This window comes from Phyllobates terribilis, unplaced genomic scaffold (assembly GCF_046119375.1).
Source record: "Phyllobates terribilis strain yellow unplaced genomic scaffold, ASM4611937v1 Scaffold_9__5_contigs__length_417890890, whole genome shotgun sequence".
Taxonomy (NCBI): Eukaryota; Metazoa; Chordata; class Amphibia; order Anura; family Dendrobatidae; genus Phyllobates; species Phyllobates terribilis.
This window is the reverse complement of record NW_027362769.1, coordinates 51,103,950-51,128,683: the sequence shown is the minus strand read 5'-3', so window position 1 is coordinate 51,128,683 and position 24,734 is coordinate 51,103,950. Positions and strand designations below refer to the sequence as shown.

Genomic DNA, 24,734 nt, shown 5'->3' with positions numbered 1-24,734 from the left:
AAGATGCTGTGGTAGCCATGCTGGTTCAGTATGCCTTCAATTTTGAATAAATGCCCAACAGTGTCACCAGCAAAGCACCACCACACCATCACACCTCCTCCTCCATGCCTCACGGTGGGAACCAGGCATGTAGAGTCCATCCGTTCACCTTTTCTGCGTCGCACAAAGACACGGTGGTTGGAACCAAAGATCTCAAATTTGGACTCATCAGACCAAAGCACAGATTTCCACTGGTCTAATGTCCATTCCTTGCGTTCTTTAGCCCAAACAAGTCTCTTCTGCTTGTTGCCTGTCCTTAGCAGTGGTTTCCTAGCAACTATTTTACCATGAAGGCCTGCTGCACAAAGTCTCCTCTTAAGAGTTGTTGTAGAGATGTGTATGCTGCTAGAACTCTGTGTGGCATTGACCTGGTTTCTAATCTGAGCTGCTGTTAACCTGCGATTTCTGAGGCTGGTGACTCGGATAAACTTATCCTCAGAAGCAGAGGTGACTCTTGGTCTTCCTTTCCTGGGGCGGTCCTCATGTGAGCCAGTTTCTTTGTAGGGCTTGATGGTTTTTGCAACTGCACTTGCGGACACTTTCAAAGTTTGCCCAATTTTTCGGACTGACTGACCTTCATTTCTTAAAGTAATGATGGCCACTCGTTTTTCTTTACTTAGCTGCTTTTTTCTTGCCATAATACAAATTCTAACAGTCTATTCAGTAGGACTATCAGCTGTGTATCCACCAGACTTCTGCACAACACAACTGATGGTCCCAACCCCATTTATAAGGCAAGAAATCCCACTTATTAAACCTGACAGGGCACACCTGTGAAGTGAAAACCATTTCCGGTGACTACCTCTTGAAGCTCATTAAGAGAATGCCAAGAGTGTGCAAAGCAGTCATCAAAGCAAAAGGTGGCTACTTTGAAGAACCTAGACTATAAGACATATTTTCAGTTGTTTCACACTTTTTTGTTAAGTATATAATTCCACATGGGTTAATTCATAGTTTTGATGCCTTCAGTGTGAATGTACAATTTTCAAAGTCATGAAAATACAGAAAAATCTTTAAATGAGAAGGTGTGTCCAAACTTTTGGTCTGTACTGTATATATTTTTTTCATTTTCACAGATCAACATTGTAAAATTCTGTGAAGCACCTGTGGATTCAAGGTACTCAACACAAGTTTAGATAAATTCCAAGATGGGTCTAGTTTCCAAAATGGTGTCACTTGTGGGGGGGTTTCCACTGTTTAAGCATATAAGGGACTCTCCAAACGCGACATGGCATCTATTAATGATTCCAGCAAATTTTGCATTCACCAAATTTCCGATTTTTTCACAAATAAACGCAAGTCATATGAAATTTTTTTACCACTATCATAAAGTACAATATGTCACGAAAAAACAGTCTCAGAATCAGCGGGATCCTTTGAAACATTCTAGACTTATTACCTCATAAAGTGACAGTGGTCAGAATTGAAAAAATTGGCCTGGTCAGGAAGGTGAAAACAGGCTTCAGGGTGAAGGGGGTAAATTCTGTAATATTTCATTATAAATTGAAAAAAAAATTGTAAGGCGCTGCGGAATATGTTGGCGCTATATAAATAAAAAGATTATTATTATTAGTAGTAGTAGTATCTGACTTCATGTATCATATCCACATATTAGGCAAGTGCCTAGTGCTGCAAAGTTTAGGGGCATGTCAAAGGAATTCTAAGCATTTTTTTTCCATTTTCCTTAATGTACTCTCTGTTATGACGAGGATAACCTTGGGCATTAGTCTGAAGCTGCTGTTGAAGTTACCATCCAAGTAATAAGATATGACTGGAAGATCCCATTCATGTTTCCATCTTTCACGTATGTGTTCTATTCATGTTTTTCACGGATAGAACAAGCACCCATTGTAGTCTATGGGGCTGTTCACATTTCTGGGTTTTTTGCAGATCGTGGGTCTGCAAAAAAATACAAAACAGATATGTCTGTTTTTTGATCCGAGTGACAGTTCAAACTCAGCAATGCAAGTCTATTGATCCATGAAAAACACGGACAGCACACTGATGGCATACTAGTGGCATCCTGGTAATGTCCGCTCTCCCCTAACTGTTTTCTAGGAAAGCTTAAGAAACCTCCATCACTTTTTTTTTTTCATACAAGAAAAAGTGATGAAAATCTGATTCAGTGCACTGCTGGAAATTGGTCCATATTTGTTTTTTTGTCTAAATGAGGCTTCACTGAGTCACTAAGAGTATGCAAGAAACACACAAATAAATAAAATCCAATCCATGTTGACATAGATGTATAAGGGCTTGATTTTTTGCGGGACAAGCTGTAGATTTGAATTATACCATTCATTTTGACTTTGAAGGGAACTGAAAAACAGGAAAAAAAATCCATGTGGGATGAAATGGAAAAAAATGCAATTTTGCCCTTGTTGGGTTTTCTTTGTATAGCCCTTATTGTGAGATAAAAATAACCTGGAAAAATGATTGTCAGGTCGGTCAGATTATTGCAATACCAAACTTGTATAAATTATTAAAAAATATTCAGAATTTTCTAAAAAAAATTTTTTGCTTTGTGCTACAATTTTCTGAATCTTGTAATATTTTTATTTTTCCCATTTTTCCCAAGTGAAGGCTTGCTTATTGTGCTATCAGGTAAAGTTGTTATTGTTACCAATTTGGAGTACATAAGATGTTTTGATGGATTGTTATTGCATTTTTTAAGGAGGTGAATTAACCAAAAAAACGCAATTCTGGTCTTTTTTATGTTTTTGTTTCTCAATCTCTATATAGTGTTTATTGTATGGGTTAATTAATTTTATATTTTGATAGATTGGACTTTCACAGACACAGCGATGCCAAATATGATTATTTTTACATTTATTTTTAATGAAAAAAAGGAGGGAGATTTGAATTTTTAGATATTTTCTTTAAAAACTTTATTTTTTTTACAGTAATATTTAGTCCTTAGCAATGATTTTACCACTTGTACTATACACTGCAGTACCACAGTATTAGAGTACTGTATATTGTGAAAATCTCAGTCTCCTGTGAAGCTCAGCCTGTACCTGTACCAAGAATAATTTTTTAATATCGGCCATAAAAAAGTACATATAGTGAAATGGATTAAACCTAACTCTATCGTTGTCTCTTATAAGTGTTGTGCAGTTTTTGGTCTGTTCTAGTTAAACTGACGCATTGGGGGGGGATTCAACATTGCGAACCCCGGTGGTCAAATATGTTCACTCCAGTTGTTGCAAAAAAAAATACTTTTTACAGTAAAATCTAAACTTTTCAGAATATCTACAACTGTTCAACTGTATGATTTTTCAGCATCCATAAGCATTAACAGAAAGCTATCATCAGAAAATGATGTACTGTATACATCAGGTTTTTGTGTTACATGGATTTTTAAAAAATATTTGCCAATGCTATCTTTTTTTCATATCACGCGATTTAATAAAAAAAACTAAATTAGTACCGTAATTTTCATCTTTCACACTGACCACTGGAACTTTTTAAGACTCATACCACCTGTCCTTTCAGAAAAAGTTTTCAGCATGCTCTTTATCAGCAGAGACAGGATTACAATGATTCTTAACACCTCTATACACAGCTGATAACATAGGATCCACCAATCATAATAGGCGATGTCAAACCTGACCTGGCTCCTCCTCCCTTCACAATGACCTTTACACATGCTCATTAGATGGTTCAGGGTCTGACTATTATGGCTATGTACATGTGTTGTTTCCTGAAACAGAAACTTAGAGTCTAAAAAACCTCGAGTTAGCAGTGTGAAAATTGCAAGATTTCTTTTTTTAATGCAGATTGGATAAAAAAATTGTCAAAAGTAAAAAAAAATATGTATATTTAACAGAAAAACCTGAATTAGACAAATATGACATTTTCTGATGATAGTTTCCCTAGTGTGTGACCATGAAAAAACTAATTACACATCTGTATGATGGATCCATGTGTTATCCATGTGAAATCTTTATCCATGATTAAAGAATCAAGGCATGCTCCATTAGATGCAGAGTATGGGAACACATTACAAAGCTCTGGTGGAACAATAAGGCATAATAAGCAAATAATGTCTTGTCATGAGTTTTCAAAAAAATGAAAAGTCTGATAAAAATGTAACTGGGAGAGAATCCAACATATCCATTTTCCCAGAGCATATTCAGCCATGGTTGGATACACCCTTGGCCCCGATAAGAGTCAAGTGACAATGGTGGCGGATTACTATCCCATAAACAAGCTGACATTTATACTGATGTATAGTGCATTACATAGAAAGATATTGGGCTAAATTCAAGTCTTTTAATACAAAGAAGCCAATATGTTCATTAGCATGCTGGCTGCCACAATCCTCGCCATCTGTTAGTGGTATAATATTCAGAAAATTACATATGAGAACAGGAGATGTCAGTATCAGAATGCATGTGTTAGAAAAAAAAATATTTTCTTGGATCACAATGATGAGCACTGTCTGCAGAGAATGGTTGATGAGTAGTTACAGAATTGGAGGAGACCCCTTAAGCTCTTCACCAGTTCCAGAATGTTTATTTAGGAATTAGACGCATAACTCCTCCATATGGATAAATGGAAAACTCCTTTGACCAAGGTTCCTAGTAATGAGAGAGCTGAAATCCTACACATTTATAGGAAGACATAAGTGGTAAGCTGGCCTGTTCAGGATTTAAGAGATAACCCAAATAAAGAGTAGGCATGCTAGGAATTTATAGGGCAATCCTTCAAAAGGATTATCAAGGGACCTCTGAACATGTGATTAAGTCATTGCCATGTGTGCTGTATGGCTTTTTTGTTGGTGAAAAAAAATTCCAAAATTTGTTTAACAAAAAATGTGCTTATGTCGCCATTTTCCAAGACTCATAGCATCTCCCCCTTTTTCTGGGATCTGGGGTTGTGCGATGGCTTATTTTTTGCACCTCGAGCCGACGTTTTATTGATATCATGATGTTTTGATTGCCTGTCATTGCAATGTTGCAGCGGCCGCCATAAAAACATCATTCTACCGTTTTGATTTTTTTTCTAGTCACGTTATTTACCAATCTGATTAATTTACTTTATATTTTGATAGATTGGACATTTCTGAATGCAGTGTTTTTTATTGTTTTATTTTTAATGGGGCAAAAGTAGTGATGAGCGAGCACTAAAATGCTCGGGTGCTCGAAGCTCGGGTCGAGCACATTAGAATACTCGGGTGCTCGACCCAAGCAACGAGCCCAATGTAAGTCTTTGGGAAACTCGAGCATTTTTCTAGCGGTCCCCCCTCGGCGGTCTGCAGAAGGTCAAAAATTGCCCAAATCTATGGGAACGGTGCTCAATTAAACGTCAGGCAGGCAGAATATATAGGCAGACAGGCAGGCAGGGTATATAGGAGGGTGCATGAAAAACATAGCAGGGCACTTGGAACACACTAGTGACCTCCGATTTTCATGCACCCGTCTCTTTAAAAAAGCCGGCCGGCAATTCATCAGCAGCATACACCGGTACCAGACAATTTAGAACAGAAAGAATAGAGCATCACACATAGATTAGATAGATAGAAACATGTCAGTCACATATATAATAAGTACAGTGACAGTGTTGGTTACTGTACTTGTTATTTAGTGTTAAAATAAAGGATTTATTAAAAAAAATAATAGTGTTTTTGTCTCTTTAAAAAAGCCAGCCGGCAATTCATCAGTGGCATACACCGGTACCAGACAATTTAGAATAGAAAGAATAGAGCATCACACATAGATTAGATAGATAGAAACATGTCAGTCACATATATAATAAGTACAGTGATAGTGTTGATTACTGTACTTCTCATTTAGTGTTAAAATAAATGCGCCATTTCTGGGGTGGCTGACGGCTGGTGTTTCTAGCCTTGGAGGGGGCCAATATTCATGGCACCCTTCCTGGGCTATTAATACCAGCCCCCAGCTGTCTGCCTAGCCTTTGCTAAATATTAAAATATGGGGGACCCCACGTCATTTTTTGGGGGGGTCCCCCATTTTAATAGCTGGTAAAGACTAAGTATTCAGCTGGGGGCTGATATTAGTAGCCTGGGAAGCTCCGTGGGTATTACCCCCTTCTCAGGCTTCAAACATCTGTCCCAGCCGTCTGCTTAACCTCCGCTAGAGACTAAAATTACGGGGAACCCTACGCCAATTTTTTTTTTTTATAAATCCTTTATTTTAACACTAAATGACAAGTACAGAAACCAACACTGTCACTCTACTTATTATATGTTTGACTGACATGTTTCTATCTATCTAATCTATGTGTGATGCTCTATTCTTTTTGTTCTAAATTGTCGGGTACCGATGATGAATTGCCGGCCGGCTTTTTTAAAGAGAGGGGTGCATGAAAACACTATTATTTTTTTTAAATAAATCCTTTATTTTAACACTAAATAACAAGTACAGTAACCAACACTATCACTGTACTTCTTATATATGTGACTGACATGTTTCTATCTATCTAATCTATGTGTGATGCTCTATTCTTTCTGTTGTACATTGTCGGGTACCGGTGTATGCCGCTGATGAATTGCCAGCTTTTCATGTTTCACTGTGAGCACTGTTCCCATCGATTTGGGCAATCACTGTAATGCCACATCCACAATGGCTGTGACATTACAGTGAGTGGCAGACAATCCCTGCATGATTGGTGCTCTAAATAGCGCCAAACATGCAGGACGGGGACCCGAGCTCCCGCCCGAGCATCACGCAAGTACTCGGCGAGCTCCGAGCATCTCGAGTACTGAGATGCTCGGGCGAGTCCCGAGCAGTGGCGAGCATGTTCGCTCATCACTAGGCAAAAGGAGGGAGGTGATCGGAACTTTTGGGGTCTTCTATAAAAAAAATATTTTTAAAAATTTTTTTTTTTTACTTTTTCTTGATTTCAATAGTCCCCTTAGGAGTCTTGAAGCTGTGATCATCCGATTGCCTGTGCTACACATAGCAGAGTTTCAGCACTGCTATGTGTAGCAGAAATCAAGATCTCCTATGAACACCGGCCCATACTGTGTGGAGCGATGTGGTGGACTATCATACTGTGGTGGGAACAACAATACTGCGTGGGGGGCTGTGGGGGAACCATCATACTGTGTGATGACCATAATACTGTGGGTAAACCATAATACTGTGTGGGGGCTGTGGAGACCGTTATACTTTGTGGGGGAACCATAGTACTGTGTGGGTGGTAGTGGTGAATATCAATGTGTGGGGGGACCATCATGCTGTACTGGAGTTGGGGGTGGCACCATACTGTATTGGGGCTGTAGGGGCCATCATACTATGTGGAGGGTTGTGGGGGGACCATCATACTATATGGGGGTCTGTGTAGGGCCATCATAATGTATTGCTGCTGTGTGGGAACCATGTGCAGGCTTGTTTTTCGCGGGATAAGTTGTACTTTTGAATGACACCATGGGTTTTACCATATCATGTACTGGAAAATTGGAAAAAAATTCAAAAGTGCAGTGAAATTGCAAATAAAGTGCAATTTCACTTTTTTTTTTTTTTTTACCATGTTCACTATATGCTAAAACTGACCTGCCATTATGATTATCGAGGTCACTACGAGTTCACAGATACCAAACATGTATAGGTTCTTTTTTATTTAAGTAGTGAAAAAGAAATCGAAAGTTTGCAAAAAAAAAAGTCACCATTTTCCAAGACCCGTAGAGTCTCCATTTTTTGGGATCTGGAGCTGGGTGAGGTCTTATTTCTTGCGCGCCGAGCTGTCGTTTTTATTGATATTATTTTGGGATAGATACGATCTTTTGATCGCCTGTTATTGCATTTTACTGCAATGTTGCGGCGACCAAAAAGACCTGAACGCGGCGATACCAAATATACCAAATATGTGTATATTTGATTGTTTTATTGCTTTATTTTGAATGGGGCGAAAGGGGGGTGATTTGAACTTTTATATATTTTTTTTTAAAAATATATACCGTATATATTTTAATTTACACTTGCTTCAATAGTCTCCATGGGAGACTAGAAGCCACGAACATCTGATCGCTTGTGCTACACAAAGCAGTGCTGAAGCCCTGCTGTGTGTAGAAAAAATGCTCACTTGCTATGTCATGCCAACCCATCAGCGACCCACAGTCAAGTGACATGGGCACCGATGGGCGGGATTAGTGACGCGCTTCCGACAAGCATGAGTTAAATGCCGCTGTCAGAGATTGACAGCGGCATTTAACTAGTTAACAGTCATGGGTGGATCGCGATTCCACCTGCGGCTGTTAAGGGCACATGTCAGCTGTACAGATCAGCTGTCATATTCCTAAAAACATGCGGGCTCAGTGCTGGAGCCCGCATGGAGTGCAGGGATACGACCTTGGACGTACTCATACGTTCAAGGTCGTAAAGGGGTTAAAGGAGGCACAGACAATATTTCTATAGGATGCTGTATACCTGTAAGGAGGCCCAGGGGAGCATTATTATTATGAGGATGTACAGAAGGAACATTATAACGGTGTAGGGGTACAAAGCGGGCACTGTTATTGTGTGAGGCAAAAAAGGAGGATAGTATTACTGTACAGGGCACAAAGAGGCATTATTACTGTCTAGGGCACTGGTTATAGTGCTAATGCTTTGTGTAGAGGTGGTGGAATGTGAGGAGGGTCCTGGAAAAGCAGGATGCCAAAGATGTCTATGTGTTATGTTTTTCAGGCACAAGTTATGCATTGAAGAAGAGGTCATGGAGGTCTGGGCCGAATGAAAAAGAAAAGGGAAAATGAATGACAACAATCAGCGAGAATGTCACTGGTGAGAACCTGCACAGTACACACATATATGGTCTGCAGAGCACTGGTGTAGAACAGATATTACCATTATATGGTCACTGTATGGTGGTAATACCAGTCCTAGTACAGTGGTTTTGGTTAAAGAGGTACTTCCATCTATATATTTTTTATTAAATGTGTGTATATGTGTGTGTAGTGTAGTGTGAGTGCATTAATATACTCACCTACCTCTTTCTGAGGTCCTCCGCCGTTCTGCTCCTCTTCTCAGAGTAGTCGCTGCACTTCAGATTCTCTGGATCTCTCTGTGCTCTATGCGAGAGTCGGAAGCCTCTTTTACAGAGTAAGCCTATGGGGACACGTTTTGACACTTCATATGCTTACATTGTAAAAATCATTTCTTCTGGGTCACGCAGAGCGCAGTGTGACCCGGAGAGTCTGCAGAGCATTTATATCACTGAGAAGAGGAACAGCACAGCGATGCATCCCAGAGAAGGCTGTGGTAGGTGAGTATAATACATTCACACTACACAACATCCATATATACACACATGTAATTAAAAAAATATACATGGGAGTGCTTCTTTAATACGTATGGCAGTATTATTACTACTGATGTTATTTGTCTGTTATATTGCAATATTATTATCATTAAATTTTATATAGCGGTGTTATCCCTCTCTACTCCTCTTTGGTCAGGCCTCATCTGGAATACTGTGTCCAGTTCTGGGCACCACATCTTAAAAAAGACATGAAGAAACTGGAGCAAGTTCAGAGAAAAACGACCAGAATGGTGACCGGTCTGCAAGCAATGTCCTAAGGCTATGTGCCCACGATGCAGAAATGCTGCATATTTTTTACGCTTCTCCCTGGCAGGAAAAAAGCATGCGGTTTTTACATGCGGATTTTACATGCGTTTTTCCCGCCAGGTAGAAGCCTTTGTGAAGCGTCTTCACATGCATTTCTGCCTGCGGGTTATCAAGCGCTTTTCCAAGCAATTTTAGCATCACTTGGAAAAGTGCTTGACAACTTGGTCACACTATATACTGTAAATCCATGCAACTGGCATGGATTTATAGTAGTGTAACCAAGTTAGTTAAAAAAAGAATAAAAATGGTGAAAAATAAAAAAAATAAAGTTTATACTCACCTTTCGATGTCTTCCCAGTGTTTTGTCTGCTCCGTCCAGTGTCTTGCAATGTTCGCAGTGGTGTGAAGGACCTGCGGTGATGTCATTGAGCCATGTGATGGGTCACATGACCCAGTGATGTCATGGCAGGTCCTTCACAACAACGCGAACATTGCAAGACACTGGACGGAGCAGACAAAACACCGGGAGGACATCGGAAGGTGAGTATAAACTTTATTTTTTATTTTAAATTCTTTTTTTTACAGTTTCTATGGTACCCAGGTCTGGATGAGAGTCTCCTCTCCTCCAGACCTGGGTACCTTCCGCACATTGAAACGCATATAATCCGTGAGTACAAATGTACTGACACAAATCTCAATGCAATCTCAATGCAAGTCAATGGCGGCGATTACGCCGCGCTTCCGCAAAATTAATGGACATGCTGCGGATTTTTGAGCGCAGCATAAACGCTGCGGAAAAAAACGCAGCATGGGCATTGAAAGTGCGCTTGTCATTGGGGACCATGGGGGGCGGATTACCAAGCATAACCGCTTGAAAAACGCATCGTGGGCACACAGCCTAAGAGGAACGGTCAGAGGATTTGGGAATGTTTAGCTTGCAAACGAGAAGACTGAGAAGAGACTTAATAGCTGTCTACAAATATCTCAAAGGCTGTCACACTGTAGAGGGATCAGCTTTATTTTCATCTGCACAAAGAAAGACTAGAATCAATGGGATGAAACTGAATGGGAGAAGATACAAATTAGATATTAGAAAAAACTTTTTGACAGTGAGGGTGATTAACGAGTGGAACAGGCTACCAGGAGGGGTGGTGAGTTCTCCTTTCAATGGAAGTCTTCATACAGAAGCTGGACAGACATCTGTCTGAGATGGTTTAGTGAATCCTGCATTGAGCAGGGGGTTGGACCAGATGACCCAGGAGGTCCCTTCCAACTCTAACATTCTATGAGTCTATGATTCTATTGGAAGTATAGATAGTAGTAAACCTTAATTTCCTGCAGGCAAGGTAATTTCAGTAATAGAGACCCCAATCTGGAGAAAGGGCCGTAGCCGGCATGGGCCTGTGTGCATTGAAATACCAGGGCTGAATTTTAGTCCCAGTCCGTCCCTGGCTGAGAGAATCATGTTTGTGTGCTTTATTTTGACCATTTTGGACATAAATGCTGCTAAACAGAATTTCTGTTGAATCTCCCTTTGTCAGAATTTTTATGATATTATGAATGCAGAAAAGCTGCACAAACTCTTGAATGATGAAAATTGACATATGGTTAAAATAAGTTCCGATCAGTTTTCAGTATCTCATCCCCTTCTGAATCTTACATTAAATCTACTCAATGCTAAGCGAAACTCGACATTTAAAGGGGTTGTCCACCTTTGCATACAATTTTTTTTTCTTACTTAAATGCTTGCAATTGGGGCAAAAATTATTTTTGAAATTGGGTTTCTTTAAAAATTTTGCATCATTTGCCTCCTATTATTTTAACAGATATGTTGAGGTCATGATTTTGTGCCATGCTCTATGACAGATTCTCCTCCTCTTGTTAGCGTAATTTTCATCACAGACTATGCAGATCTCCAGTACATAAAATGGCTGCTGGTGGAGGAGCAGTGACCAGACAGGTCCATCAGCCTCCTCCAATAGAAAAGCAGTTTTCTTGTGAGGTTTTCAATTGGAGGGGACTGATGGACCGGTCTTGTCACATGCTCCTTCGCAAGCAGCCATTGTATGGTTTTGGGAGCTGTGCAGTCTGCGGAAAGCTGCACCAACAAGTGTAGAAGGAGAACCTGTCATACTTCTGTTTAATAGAGAGTGCCACAAAATCATGTCCCCAACATATCTGATAACATAAAGATAATGTGGCCAACCAAGGTAGCCAGCAATAGAGAGGGTAATACAGTGGCTATAGGAGGCAAATGGTGCAAAATTTTGAATGAAATCCAATTGCAAAAATTATTTTTAGCCCCCATTGCATGCATTTAATGGGTTCTCAAATACGGACAACCCATTTAGGGTACATTTCGAAAAACCCTGACAGTCAACGTTCCTAATTATTTCTTTATTCTACTCACTTATATAGCGCCATCATACTCTGCAATGCTTTAGTGACATCATCATCACTGTCCCCATTGGGGCTCATAATGTACATTCCCTATCAGTATGTCTTTGGAGTGTGGGAGGACACCAGAGAGCCCGGAGGAAACCCACGCAAACACAGGGAGAACATACAAACTCCTTACAGATGTTGTCCTTGAATATCCACCAGTGTAAATATGACAGTGATCACCCAACGAACGAGCACAACGCTGGATCGTTGGGTGATTGGATCATGTATACCAGCATGTAATTCATTGTTATTGGGAGCACATTGTCCCCATGCTGGCTAACACTAGTATTTGTCGTCCTGTGTAACAGGCCAGTAATTGCGCATCAATCGACTGGTATCGGCTTCTCTAAATGGACCTTTAAAAGTTCTCTAGAGATATAACTAGGAGGAGGATCTGAATGGTTTCCATTAGCTACAGGTCTATAAAATGCAGCAAGGTAGATAAGAATATAAAACTCGTAGTCTCTCGGCTGCTTTACAACAGTCTGTAGTCTAGAAACTATTTGCAGATAATTATAGTTTGCTGGCAGATTCACAGGACAGCCTATGGTATATTTAGATATCTAAAGTAAATTGTATTTGAATTTTATATACCTCTACACACACAAACCACAGTTATAAACCTGGTTTAAGGAAGATATACAACAAAATCTAATAAAATCATTCTTTTATTTCACCAATTTAAGAATATAATTCATGAAAATACAATAAAAGATAAGTAAAAGCAGAAACCTAAAAACATTAAAGGAGACCCCTCCAAATCAATTCAGTCACATATAATGTTATCTCTAATTAATATACCTGCAAGAATTTTAATATGACTCCAGGCCCATATAAACTAGGACATCAGAACAAATTGCACTATTCCCACAAAAAATGCTCTTAATTAATATTGTGCACAGCATATAGAATACAAAGCCAAGTATCATAGATAAATATCAAGTACCAAAATAATTCGAGAATATATTCATATTATAAAGTGCCAAAGTAATTCAAGTAAATATAGTGTAATTGGGACCTAAGTATTAGATGCCTATAGTAGTATCCAAATTGAGCCGGCCATTATACTTACAAAGGGATTATTGATAACACTGTGTATCTGGAGGTCTCCTTAGAAGAACCTGCCCCGACGACGCCGTTTCGCTAATGTGCTTCTTCAATACACAGTGTATAATAATAATAATAATAATAGTTTATTTTTATAGCGCCAACATATTCCGCAGCACTTTACAATTTTAAGGGGGACATATACAGACAATACAGAATAAGCATATCACATATCGAAAGGAGTGAGGGCCCTGCTCGTGAGCTTACAGTCTATGAGGAAGTGGGGGAGACACAAAAGGTAAAAAGTACATATATTGTATAATGCAGCCTTGATATACTGAATAGGATAAATAATAATACATGGACTGGTCCCCAGCCAGTATGTGTACAGTCCTGACAGAGGCTATTAAGTGCATGGTTGGTTTGAACCCGAAGTTGAAGAAGATTTTAATATGGGGGAAAGCTGGGATGGACAGAGTGTGTTTAGGTGATACGCCAGTCTAAAGAAATGTGTTTTTAGGGTTCGCTTGAAACTGTGGGTATTGGGAATTAATCGAACTGTCCTGGGTAGTGCATTCCAGAGAATTGGCACAGCACGCGAGAAATCTTGGAGACGGGAGTGGGAAGTTCGGATTATGGAGGATTTTAGTTTCAAGTCATTTGCAGAACGGAGGGCACGTGTAGGGTGGTAGACTGAGACAAGGGAGGAGATGTAGGGGGGTATGGCGGAGGAATATTTATTGACCTTTTCTGATATAAACAAATTTTATATACCTGTAGACTAACTACATTACCTTTGCAGGACAAGCCCATGATTGGAAACTAGACAATACATCAAGGATTGTATTTATAGAAAGTCTGTAACACACCTCTATTATCAGCACCGCTCTGTCTATAAGCAGTAACAGACAGCAGTCATCAGACACAGGTTGTTTTATAACAGTTTGTATCTACTGCTTTATTGTCAGAATACAGACTAATGTAGAAAGGAAACAGGACGGCATTAGGAAAGATAAATGCTTTGCTATCCACTCCTGGGTTTAGCTCTGAAAACTGGATGAAAGAGTTTATCAAAAATTGCATGTGTGACTCCAGCCTTATACGGTTCTTAAGTAATTCACTTACTAGTATCTGATATATAATATATAATTTTGCATACGCATTTTGAATCCAGATTTTCCCCATATATAGCTCTGGCAAAAATTAAGAGACCACTGAACAGTTTTCTATTGGAAAGCATGGAAAGACTGGTGGAAAGCATGGGAAGACGCATGAAAGCTGGGATTAAAAATCATGGTTATTCCACCAAATATTGATTTGTGAACTGTTCCTGAGTTAAAACATGAGTAATCTGAGGTCTGAAAGCTCTTGTTTCTTTTTTAGTATTTTGACGCTTTATCATTTGCTGCAAATAAATACAACATTTTTAGCTTTGAATTTCAGATACATGTTGTCAGTAGTTTATAGACTAAACAACAATGTACATTTTACTCAAAAATATACCTATAAAGAGAAGAATCCGAGAAAATGAAAATTTTGCAGTGGTCTCTTAATTTTTGCCAGAGCTGTATAGAACGCCCAAAAGAACACACCCATTACATCAATAAATAGTCACAAAAGCTCAGATTCATCAAAACTTTTACAAAAAAGCTTTGAAAAGTTGCAAAATGTTTGCGCAATGCGAGGTTTCAATAATAAGTTGCAACTTTTGGCATTTTCACACCATTTTTTCCCAGCTCCGACAAACTGGGCGGAGCTGGGGGAGGGATGGGGATGGGATAGGGCATAGCGACCCCTGCTTGTTAAATTCATGACAAGTAGTGGCATTCCATATTCCACCAATCTTAATCCAGTCACTAACTGGAGTAAGATTTGTGGTAAGGTGCACGCCACTTTGCATCTCATCTGATTTATTAAATGGGTTGTCCAAGCTTAAACTACAAGTCTGCTGTCAATCTATGTGACTGCAGACTTGTGAATCCTCACATTGCAAGCACTGTGCGTTGTGAGGGTTTTCGAGTGCTAGGAGCGGCAGTCATGTGACCACAAGTATGAAATATGCATAATTTGGCCACAATGCGACTAGACTGTTTCCGGCCTCACTCAATACACTTGCATTGGGCGAGGCTGTGCCCATCTAGTGCGAATGTGGCCAGAGTATGCATACTTGCGGTCACATGAATGCCGCTCAAGACGCTGGCACCGGAGAATCCTCACAGCACGCAGATGGATCCACAAGTCTGCAGTCACATACAGTGACGCATAGAGTGACTGCATACTTGATTCTTGAACCCGGACAACCTCTTTAAGAGGCAAGTACCTCTTATTGAATCAGACGCCTCACTCTTCACCCCGCCACATCACCAATACTACCGTGAAAAATTACATTGTTAATGAATCGTGGGCCTAAGAGTACAGATTAGACATTTGATTATAACATAAAATAATCACATGGATGTGTCCTACCGTCAGATAGTTGGTAAAGTTGACAAGGCAATGTGCTGAAGAATTTATGAAGAAGGGCATCGTCAGCAGAAATCCTTTCCCGAGGACAACCTTTCAGCATCTTACATGCAAGATCTTCTGCCCCCATGGTCCTACTCAATCTGCAAAACAAAACGAGATTGGTCCTTTCATACTTTACATGCTGGTCAGCAATAATACACAAATAAGACTACTAACATAATGTCAAATATTATACACCATACATTGTATTTTATAGGATTTAGTATTGTGCATTATAGAATGTTAATGTGTGAAATAAAATATTATTCTGTGTCATAAACGCTAATGTGCACAAATTGATATCCAAAAGAAACAAGTCTTAAATGTCATTTATAGTAATCATATTAGAAAGATATATGTTTATGATCAAACTAATGGTCTACAATGGGTTCTTTGTACAATATTCATAAAATAAAGGAAACTGAAGGACACAAGATACCATTTTATGGCCATTTTATGAGAGAACATACCGTTCTGGGTCTTAGCATTTTTTTTAAGACACCAGATGACTATAGGGTATATCAAGAGCCAGATTTCAGTCACGGCTGGACCTGCAGGCTATTGCAGGAGGCTGATGCTATCTAGGGAAGGATTGAATTGAGGAGTACAGATTACTTTATGGGATTAGGAGGAGACAACAATAGTTATTTTCACTTGGTCAACAACACGGAAACAATAGGACAGGGTGGAATACAGAATACCTAGTGTACTATAGTAATTTCTAGCAAAGATCAGATGTCTCAGAGGTTGTGCAGCCGAGACGCACAGCAGCTGGGTATTAGTTTCATGTGAACAAATCCATTTAATAGATAAAATATAAAACAACAAGGGTTTCTGACCGCTAAAACCGAGAAGAAATGACGTTTTGTTTGCTGTAAAACACAATAGATTCCATTTATCATCAGCTGTCGGAGTAATGTAGAGCAGCTTCATCTGGCTGCGGCACGCTCCTAGCTTTGGGACACAGAATTTCAAATCACTAAACAATGTTGTTAGATAAACTCAGACCTAAGCTTATCAAGTTACTGAGGTATCCTGGGTATGTGCAACTAAGTAATTGAAAGAATCCATTCAGCGTGACTTGAAAACAATGTCTAAGGAGCTCTGCGGGCTTATCTTATTAGTGTGTAACAAATGAGACAATGCCAACGTCCTAATAAATACTGCTCAAGTGGGAATTATCACCCGAATGCAAATGTTTATTTAGAAGTGTATAACACTTCAATATTCTATGTATTATAGGGCTGATGGACGACACAATCCTATATTTTATAAAAATAGATAACACTTAAATTAATCTCGTCTAGTGTTAAATAACCCAAACACATCTCATACGGTTTCAATTTACAACTTATTTTTTAAGGGTGGTTTTCGGGACTAATGGATCAAATGTCACACTATACTAAGACACATTAGATAATTGTTGGCCATACAATGCTTCCGCCATCTTAGTTGACACTCCCATTCACACGATCCCTGCGGCCAGTCGGTGGTGGCTACACTTTCCTCTCCTACAGATGTAATTGACATCCAAAAGAAGGATCTCTTGGTTTGTCTGAAGGAGAGGAGAGTGAAGCCACCACTGATTGGCCGCAGGGATCGCGGACCCCAGAAAACAAGTGCTGGTACCACTGGAACAACGCCGACACCAGAGGGGAGTATAAGTGTTATTATTTTACTTGGGGGAAACATAGGGATTCAGAAGGGGTTGTCAGAGTAGTGGACAACCCTTTTAAGACCCCTTTAGATGGGCCGATAATCGGAAACAAGCATTCCTTGAATCGTTCATTCCCAGTTATCGGCAGGCAATCACCCGACAAAAGAGCTCATTGTTCATTGGGTGCAATTATTTTTAAGAAGGCTTCAAAATCTGCATTCTCAGCAGCACATCGTCCTGTGTAAGTATGATATTCTATGCACACAGGACCATCATATTAATGGTAATTCTCTGCCTCTATTCAGGCCAGTAAATGACCACTGATTTGCTACATGCAAGCCAATCGGCAGTCATTTAAGGGCTGATTTATACACGCTACCAATGTGTCACGAGTGTGTCAGAAGTTACAGACAATTGCCCTGCAGTTGGTTGCAGGAGATCTCTCTGGCATTACAGACATCTTCTTAGAGGCTGTCTCTAGGACCCAGCGGCTACCTCCCTCTGGCTAATTAACTCCCTGACCTGAGTGTATAAATACCTGCTGTGTTTCCGGCAACATTCATCATTCCTTGTGAAGGCTTTAGCAAGAGCAGTATTTCTACCTCTCTGGAGCTTGAGGTCGTGAGTGCATTTGTCTGAAGTCATCTAAAGCTAAGTAATTTCCCCCTGTTTGTCCTTCCTTGTTGTTTATAGTGTTTAGTGGAGATCGACTAGTGCTCATCTCCTCCCTTCCCTAGCCTGAGCGAAACGCCAGGGAAAGACAGGGCGAGGTACGCGTGCGGCGATTGGTGAAGAGCCAATATAGGGATGATAGTGGAGACAGGGTGACGCTAGATCAACCTAGGAGGTCTCCACTTCCCCCTTTCCCTAGAGTCTGGGCTCCCTTTCCTCTTCCCTTTGTGTTGCACTTAGTCTTTCCCACACCTTGCGTGACACAATGGCTATTAAACGACTTCAAGCCAATCATCAGTCATTTACTGGTCTGTGTAGACAGGCCAATTGCACTTCTGTGCGCACAGAACAATCGTTAATACAATTGTTCTGTGTGCATAGAACATTATGTAATCACCAGCGCAACACGTGTTCACACAGGAAGATGAATGAATTTTAAACAAGCATAAAAATCATGACACAAGACAAACAATCGTTTTGCTTTTTCGATTGGTGATTGCTGACCTGTTTAGAAGAGCCAATAATTGGGAAAGAGTGATTATTGGACAATCAAAATAAGCCTTAACAGCTAAAGTAGCTGTGCCCTTAGTTTAAACTTTTGTATGTTATACTGAAGAAGGAGTGATGCTTTGCTTTCAATCTGTGAAGTACATTTTATGTCAGTCTGCTGGTGTGAAACAGACTTGTTTGTAATTTTTCTTTGTAATTTTTTGAAAAGTCATACCTAGAAAATATGGCTAAAGGCTGACATTGTCCATACAAAGGGTTAATTATTTTTGACAGAAAAAACGTAATAAATAGCTCGCTTACAATATTTGCATTTATTTCCACCATAAATGCACCAACAATCCAGAGGAAAACATGATGCATATGGGCTAAAAGGGCACTTTAATAAATAGTGTCAGTGTAGTCAATTAAACGGGCACAAATTTCACCGGAAAAGTGTCAAGTTCACAAAGTTGTTTCAGGTTTGGTTATACACTTATGTAAAACTTGTGACACTTGTGTGGCACCCCAGGGGTCCGGTTGCCACAGTGGCATTGCCTCCCTCACAAGGGGTGGTGCCATGCCTGAAAGCAAGGAGGGGTCCCCTAATCGGGTATACTAGCATACAACACATTCCTGGCTCCAGACCAGAAAGGGGAGCTCCTCCCCTTAGCAACTGGAATCTGGAGGCGGGGTTAGTAAGAGTTAGTTGAGAGGAGTTGAATACAGGACAGCGAAGAGGAAGGACCTCGGGAGTGGAGCTGTAAGCCAGCTCACCCCAGAGGAGAGAAGTGCAGAAGAACCGGACACCGGACTCCGAGGTTGTGGGGCACTGAAGGCCCAGCAGCAGAAACCGGAGGGCAGGAGACTGCAGGTCTCTTGGCCCCATCAGACTCCCAGCGACACAGCAGCACCATAGGGCCAAGCACCGTCACGTGGGAGCGACAGATAAGGAAGGCCCGAGCTGCCTGCCATACGGGTGAGGAACAGACGTTTTACTCAGGGACGAGGGCCACCGCACAGCTACAAGCAGCAGGGCCAAAAGAGATTAGCGCAGAGGGAAGGCCTACAACTTCACCTGGCGAGGTGGATCCCCAACTTGCTCCCAGGCCGCCTGCACCTCTACTACCAGCAAGTACCCGTGCCCTGGTCTGCTTAACAAACGCAAGTAAAGATGAGAGGAAACCGCCATTAAGTTGTGGACTGGTCATTATCTGCACCATCACCTGCACTACACTGCACCAACAACATCTACCCTATAGAATCACTACATCCTGCCCTGGGGCTAAGCTCTGCATGTGGAGAGCTGAACCAACTCTGCTGCATCACCACCAGCCCCAGAGGATCTGCACCGCAGAGGTGGCTCCATATAGCCGCATACCACAGGTGCTGTCACGAACAATATACAGGGTGGTCCAAAAGTAGGTGGACAGATAGTGTAATAAGGTTATGAAGGGGGAGATTTATCAAACATGGTGTAAAGTGAAATTGGCTCAGTTGCCCTTAACAACCAATCAGATTCCACTTTTCATTCCTCACAGACTCTTTGGAAAATGAAAGGTGGAATCTGATTGGTTGCTATGGGCAACTGAGCCAGTTTCACAGATCTAGTTTTCACAGATACATCTCCCCCAAATCTGTTTTCTTTTCCGATAATTCAGATAACACATAATGGCAAATAATTTAAATACAGATCAAAGAAAATGGATTTTAACAGAGTATTGGAAATCTCAAAATGCTGAAACCGTTAGATCAAATTGGGTTGAAACATTGGGTACCCAAGCCCCAAAGAGACAAACCATTTACCGCATCCGTGACAAATTCAATGCCACTGGCTCAATCCTTAATGCTCCAAAAACTGGTCAACCCAAAACAGTCTGTACAGAAGATAATAAACAACTTGTTGCTGAAACATTTGTTCAGAGTCCAAAAAAGTCCACCAGAAGAGCCTCTTTGGAATTGGGAATTTCACGAGCTTCTATCATGCGAATCCTGAAATCTACTGGGTGGAAAGCTTATCGTCCATGTCTAATTCATGGTTTATTGGAGGATGATCCAGACAGGCGGCTGCAATTTAGTGAGATTATGCTTAACGAAATTGAAGAAAATCCAGTAATTTTAGATAACATTATGTGGAGTGATGAAGCTTCTTTCAAATTATACGGCCATATTAACAGACATAATTGTATTTACTGGTATAATGACAACATGCATTTAACATTAGAGAAACAACTAAATGAGCCTGGTGTCAATGTTTGGGATGGTAATTCAAGTTTTGGTGTTTTAGGACCAATATTTTTTGATGGAACAGTCACAGGAGATAAGTATCTCGAAATTCTAATGAATCAAGTTGTTCCCCAGTTACAGCAACAGCCTAATTCAAATTACCTTTATTTCCAACAAGATGGGACCCCTCCACATTATTCAAGAGTAGTTCGAGAGTATCTTGATAAAACATTCCTTAATAAATGGATTGGCCGAAGAGGCCCACTTGATTGGCCGGCACGTTCACCAGACTTGACCCCAATGGATTTTTTCTTTTGGGGAGTACTCAAGGACAAAGTTTATAATCGAAAATCAAAAAGTGTCAGTGATTTGAAAAATTACATAAGAGATGCATTTCAAGAAATTAATACCCAAAGAGACTTGTGCAAAAAAGTTTGTCGAAGCGTAAGAGGCGACTTCAAAGCTGTGCAAATTGTAATGGAAAACAGTTTGAGCACCTGCGTTGATAAAATTTAAGGGCTTTTGTATTATTGTTCAGAATAAAATTTAATTGTCAATGCTATGCTTGTGATAGTATATAATATATATAATTTTATATATAAATCAAAATAAATGTTATTTTCTGACCACCTACTTTTGGACCACCCTATATATATAAAAACTTTATTCTCCTTTTACTAATCCCCTTTTTATTGACCGCCCTGGGTCATGGACCGGGTCACCACCACTGCGACACCCCCAGCACCCACCGGCCCAGCTACCGAGTACCCCACGGTCCAGGGGGCACGTCACTTGCTTGCGTACGTATGGGATGACCTGGTTTCGGCCATTGAGTATCTCCCAAAATGTTTCGGTGAGTTTTTGACGCTGCAGAATTTCCTCACCATTTCTGCACCTATTATTTAAATTAGGTTATTGTGTTTTTTCATTGTATTTTTGTGTACAGTTTTTAACATACATTTTTGACGCTGCGTTTTTTTGTCTCTTGTTGGTGTGTCACGCTTTCATTAAAGCTGCTTTGTATTTGATACTTCCTTGTATTTGTCTTTGACAAAACTTTATTGATACACAGTTATGGGCAGATTACATGCGTTTTTTTATGTTTCCACTACAAAAACACACTAAAAACGCAGGTTTTACCTGCGATTTTCTACTTCTAATGGAAGTCTGTGGGGAAAATCCGCACAGAAAACTCAGTGTAGCCGCAAGAGAAAGTGACATGTTGTGGATTTGAAACACGCACCGCAGATCATATTACACAGCATAAAAAAAAAAGCACAATGGGCTCGAGATTTCTATAAATCCCATCCACTTTGCTGGAACTGTAAGATGTTGCGTTTTTGATGCACCAAAAGTACGCAGCGTCAAAAATGCACCAAGAGCCCATTGTGGGAACATAGCCTCAAAAAAACTGCAAGGTGCAAACGCTTCCTTATTGCTATTAAATGAATGCTATTCTTAGAAAAAGAAGAAGTGGAATCTTTCTGGAAGTAGACGCTTATAAGATAATAGCGGTATGAGCCAGTGGCACACTAGTGTGTGGTGTTTGCTCACTTTTCTAAACCTTGTCTTGGATTTGCGAAACATATGAGGCAATTTAAATAATTAAAACTTGATGCAGACCCATTTAACACCCAGCTTGGCTTCATTCAAAAACTACAAAGACTCAAATATTTTTGCACGCTCCTTCATTTCCTGTTTTTTTTAAGCTTTTTGGGATTTGTGCTGCCTTTAAACTTGATCTTTTAAATATTTTTTTTTTTTCGCATCACAGCACCTGATAAGAATATAAATCCCTAGAAAAGCCAAGATTTTCCTTTGAAGTCCTGGTCTTTAAAATGGCTTGGCCGCTGGAAACCCCTGAGGGCGTGTGTTTTTCTTCTTTTCCTTTCAGCCTTTTCCCTTGAATGGCTGAAGGGCTGGATCATTTTATGGAGGGCTGAAAATTGTCTGCAAAAGAGCGGGGTGACAACTACACTGAAAACAGGGGTCATGGCACCAATTGTGTCTTGGGCTCCTGTCCTTCACTTCAAATACAATGCTGGTATTATTGGCAAAAACAATTGCAGTGAAGAGGAGAAATTAGTACTCCTCTTCTGGGCAGGCTGATTTCAAAACCCTTTCTAAAATGTGATAGCTGCAGATGTTACTTCCCCTCCATTGAACATTTTCATTGTTATTGCTCTGAATTTATATTAACTTTGATAAAATGCCATAATCTGTTCTCGAGGCAGTAAAGAAACACTTCACCGTTGGTTGCAAAGGAATGGGTTAATTGTCTGTAGAGCTGGAGCAGCAATGTAAATGTTCTAGAAAGTTACCAAATTCTGGTAACATACAGAACATATACAAATATTACCGATATATATTCAGTAGTTACAACAAAGCATAAAGCAAAACATTGAATCAAGAGTATCGATATTTGCATGTCTCGAAGTAAAGTGAAAATGTACCAGACAACAGAACTGGTTTTAACTCATTTTAGGGCCCATTCACATGCTAAGAAAAATGGACAATTGATCATCAGTATGTTCATTTTCATCTATTTTTGGACTGTGTGTCCATTATTACCATCGTTGTGGCACATGTATAAAAAATAAAAATTGAGGATTACAAGCTTTTAACACTTTACACAATGAAAAACAAACAGCATTTGAAAGCCACAAGGATGGCATGTGTGTGCACTTAATGGGAATCTACCAGCTTATTTTTGTATGTAATCTGAGATTAGCATGATGTACGGGCAGAAAGCTTGATTCCAACGATGTGTCACTTACTGGGCTGCTTTTTGCAGTTTTGATAAAATCACTGTTTTTTCTGCTGCAGATCTAGCAGTGCTCAAATGCTGAGCTCTGTATAACCCCGCCCACAGCACTGATTGACAGCTGAGTAAACTGTACATTGTCAGCAAGCTGCCAATCAGTGGTATTACTGTATGTATATATAACTTTATACCATATATACAGTACAGACCAAAAGTTTGGATGCACCTTCTCATTTAAAGATTTTTCTGTATTTTCCTGACTATGAAAATTGTACATTCACATTGGAGGCATCAAAACTATGAATTAACACATGCGGAATTATATACATAACAAAAAAGTGTGAAACAACTGAAAATATGTCTTATATTCTAGGTTCTTCAAAGAAGCCACCTTTTGCTTTGATGACTGCTTTGCACACTCTTGGCTCCTCCCAGACCTGGACTAAAGCATCCGCCAACTCCTGGACAGTCTGTGGTGCAACGTGACGTTGGTAGATGAAGCGAGACATGATGTCCCAGATGGTCAGGTCTGGGGAATGGGCGGGCCAGTCCATAGCTTCAATGCCTTCATCTTGCAGGAACTGCTGACACACTCCAGCCACATGAGGTCTGACATTGTTCTGCATTTGGAGGAACCCAGGGCCAACCGCACCAGCATATGGTCTCACAAGGGGTCTGAGGATCTCCTCTCGGTACCTAATGGCAGTCAGGCTACCTCTGGCGAGCACATGGATGGCTATGCGGCCTTCCAAAGAAATGCCACCCCACACCATTACTGACCCACTGCCAAACCGGTCATGCTGAAGGATGTTGCAGGCAGAAGATCGCTCTCCACGGCGTCTCCAGACTCTGTCACGTCTGTCACATGTGCTCAGTGTGAACTTGCTTTCATCTGTGAAGAGCATAGGACGCCAGTGGCTACTTTGCCAATTCTGGTGTTCTGTGGCAAATGCCAAGCGTCTTGCACGGTGTTGGGCTGTGAGCACAACCCCCATCTGTGGACATCGGGCCCTCATACCACCCTCATGGAGTCGGTTTCTAACCGTTTGTGGAGACACATGCACATTTGTGGCCTGCTGGAGGTCATTTTGCAGGGCTCTGGCAGTGCTCCTCCTGTTCCTCCTTGCACAAAGGCTTAGGTAGCGGTCCTGCTGCTGGGTTGTTGCCCTCCTACGGCCCCATCCACGTCTCCTGGTGTACTGGCCTATCTCCTGGCAGCGCCTCCAGCCTCTGGACACTACGCTGACAGACACAGCAAACCTTCTTGCCACAGCTCGCATTGATGTGCCATCCTGGATTAGCTGCACTACCTGAGCAACGTCTGTGGGTTGTAGAGTCCATCTCATGCTACCACGAGTGTGA

The 24,734-nt window shown here is 40.6% G+C and overlaps 1 protein-coding gene across 2 annotated transcripts in view; it reads right to left on the bottom strand.

Moving 5' to 3' along the window:
* The window catches only part of CDK15 (cyclin dependent kinase 15), a 238,383-nt gene that overhangs the window by 34,842 nt on the left and 178,807 nt on the right, over positions 1-24,734 (bottom strand). For both annotated transcript variants that reach the window (XM_073646449.1, XM_073646450.1), the window contains one exon: positions 15,529-15,668. In XM_073646449.1, coding sequence (XP_073502550.1) covers positions 15,529-15,668 — 140 coding nt within the window. The remainder of the gene's footprint in view (positions 1-15,528; positions 15,669-24,734) is intronic.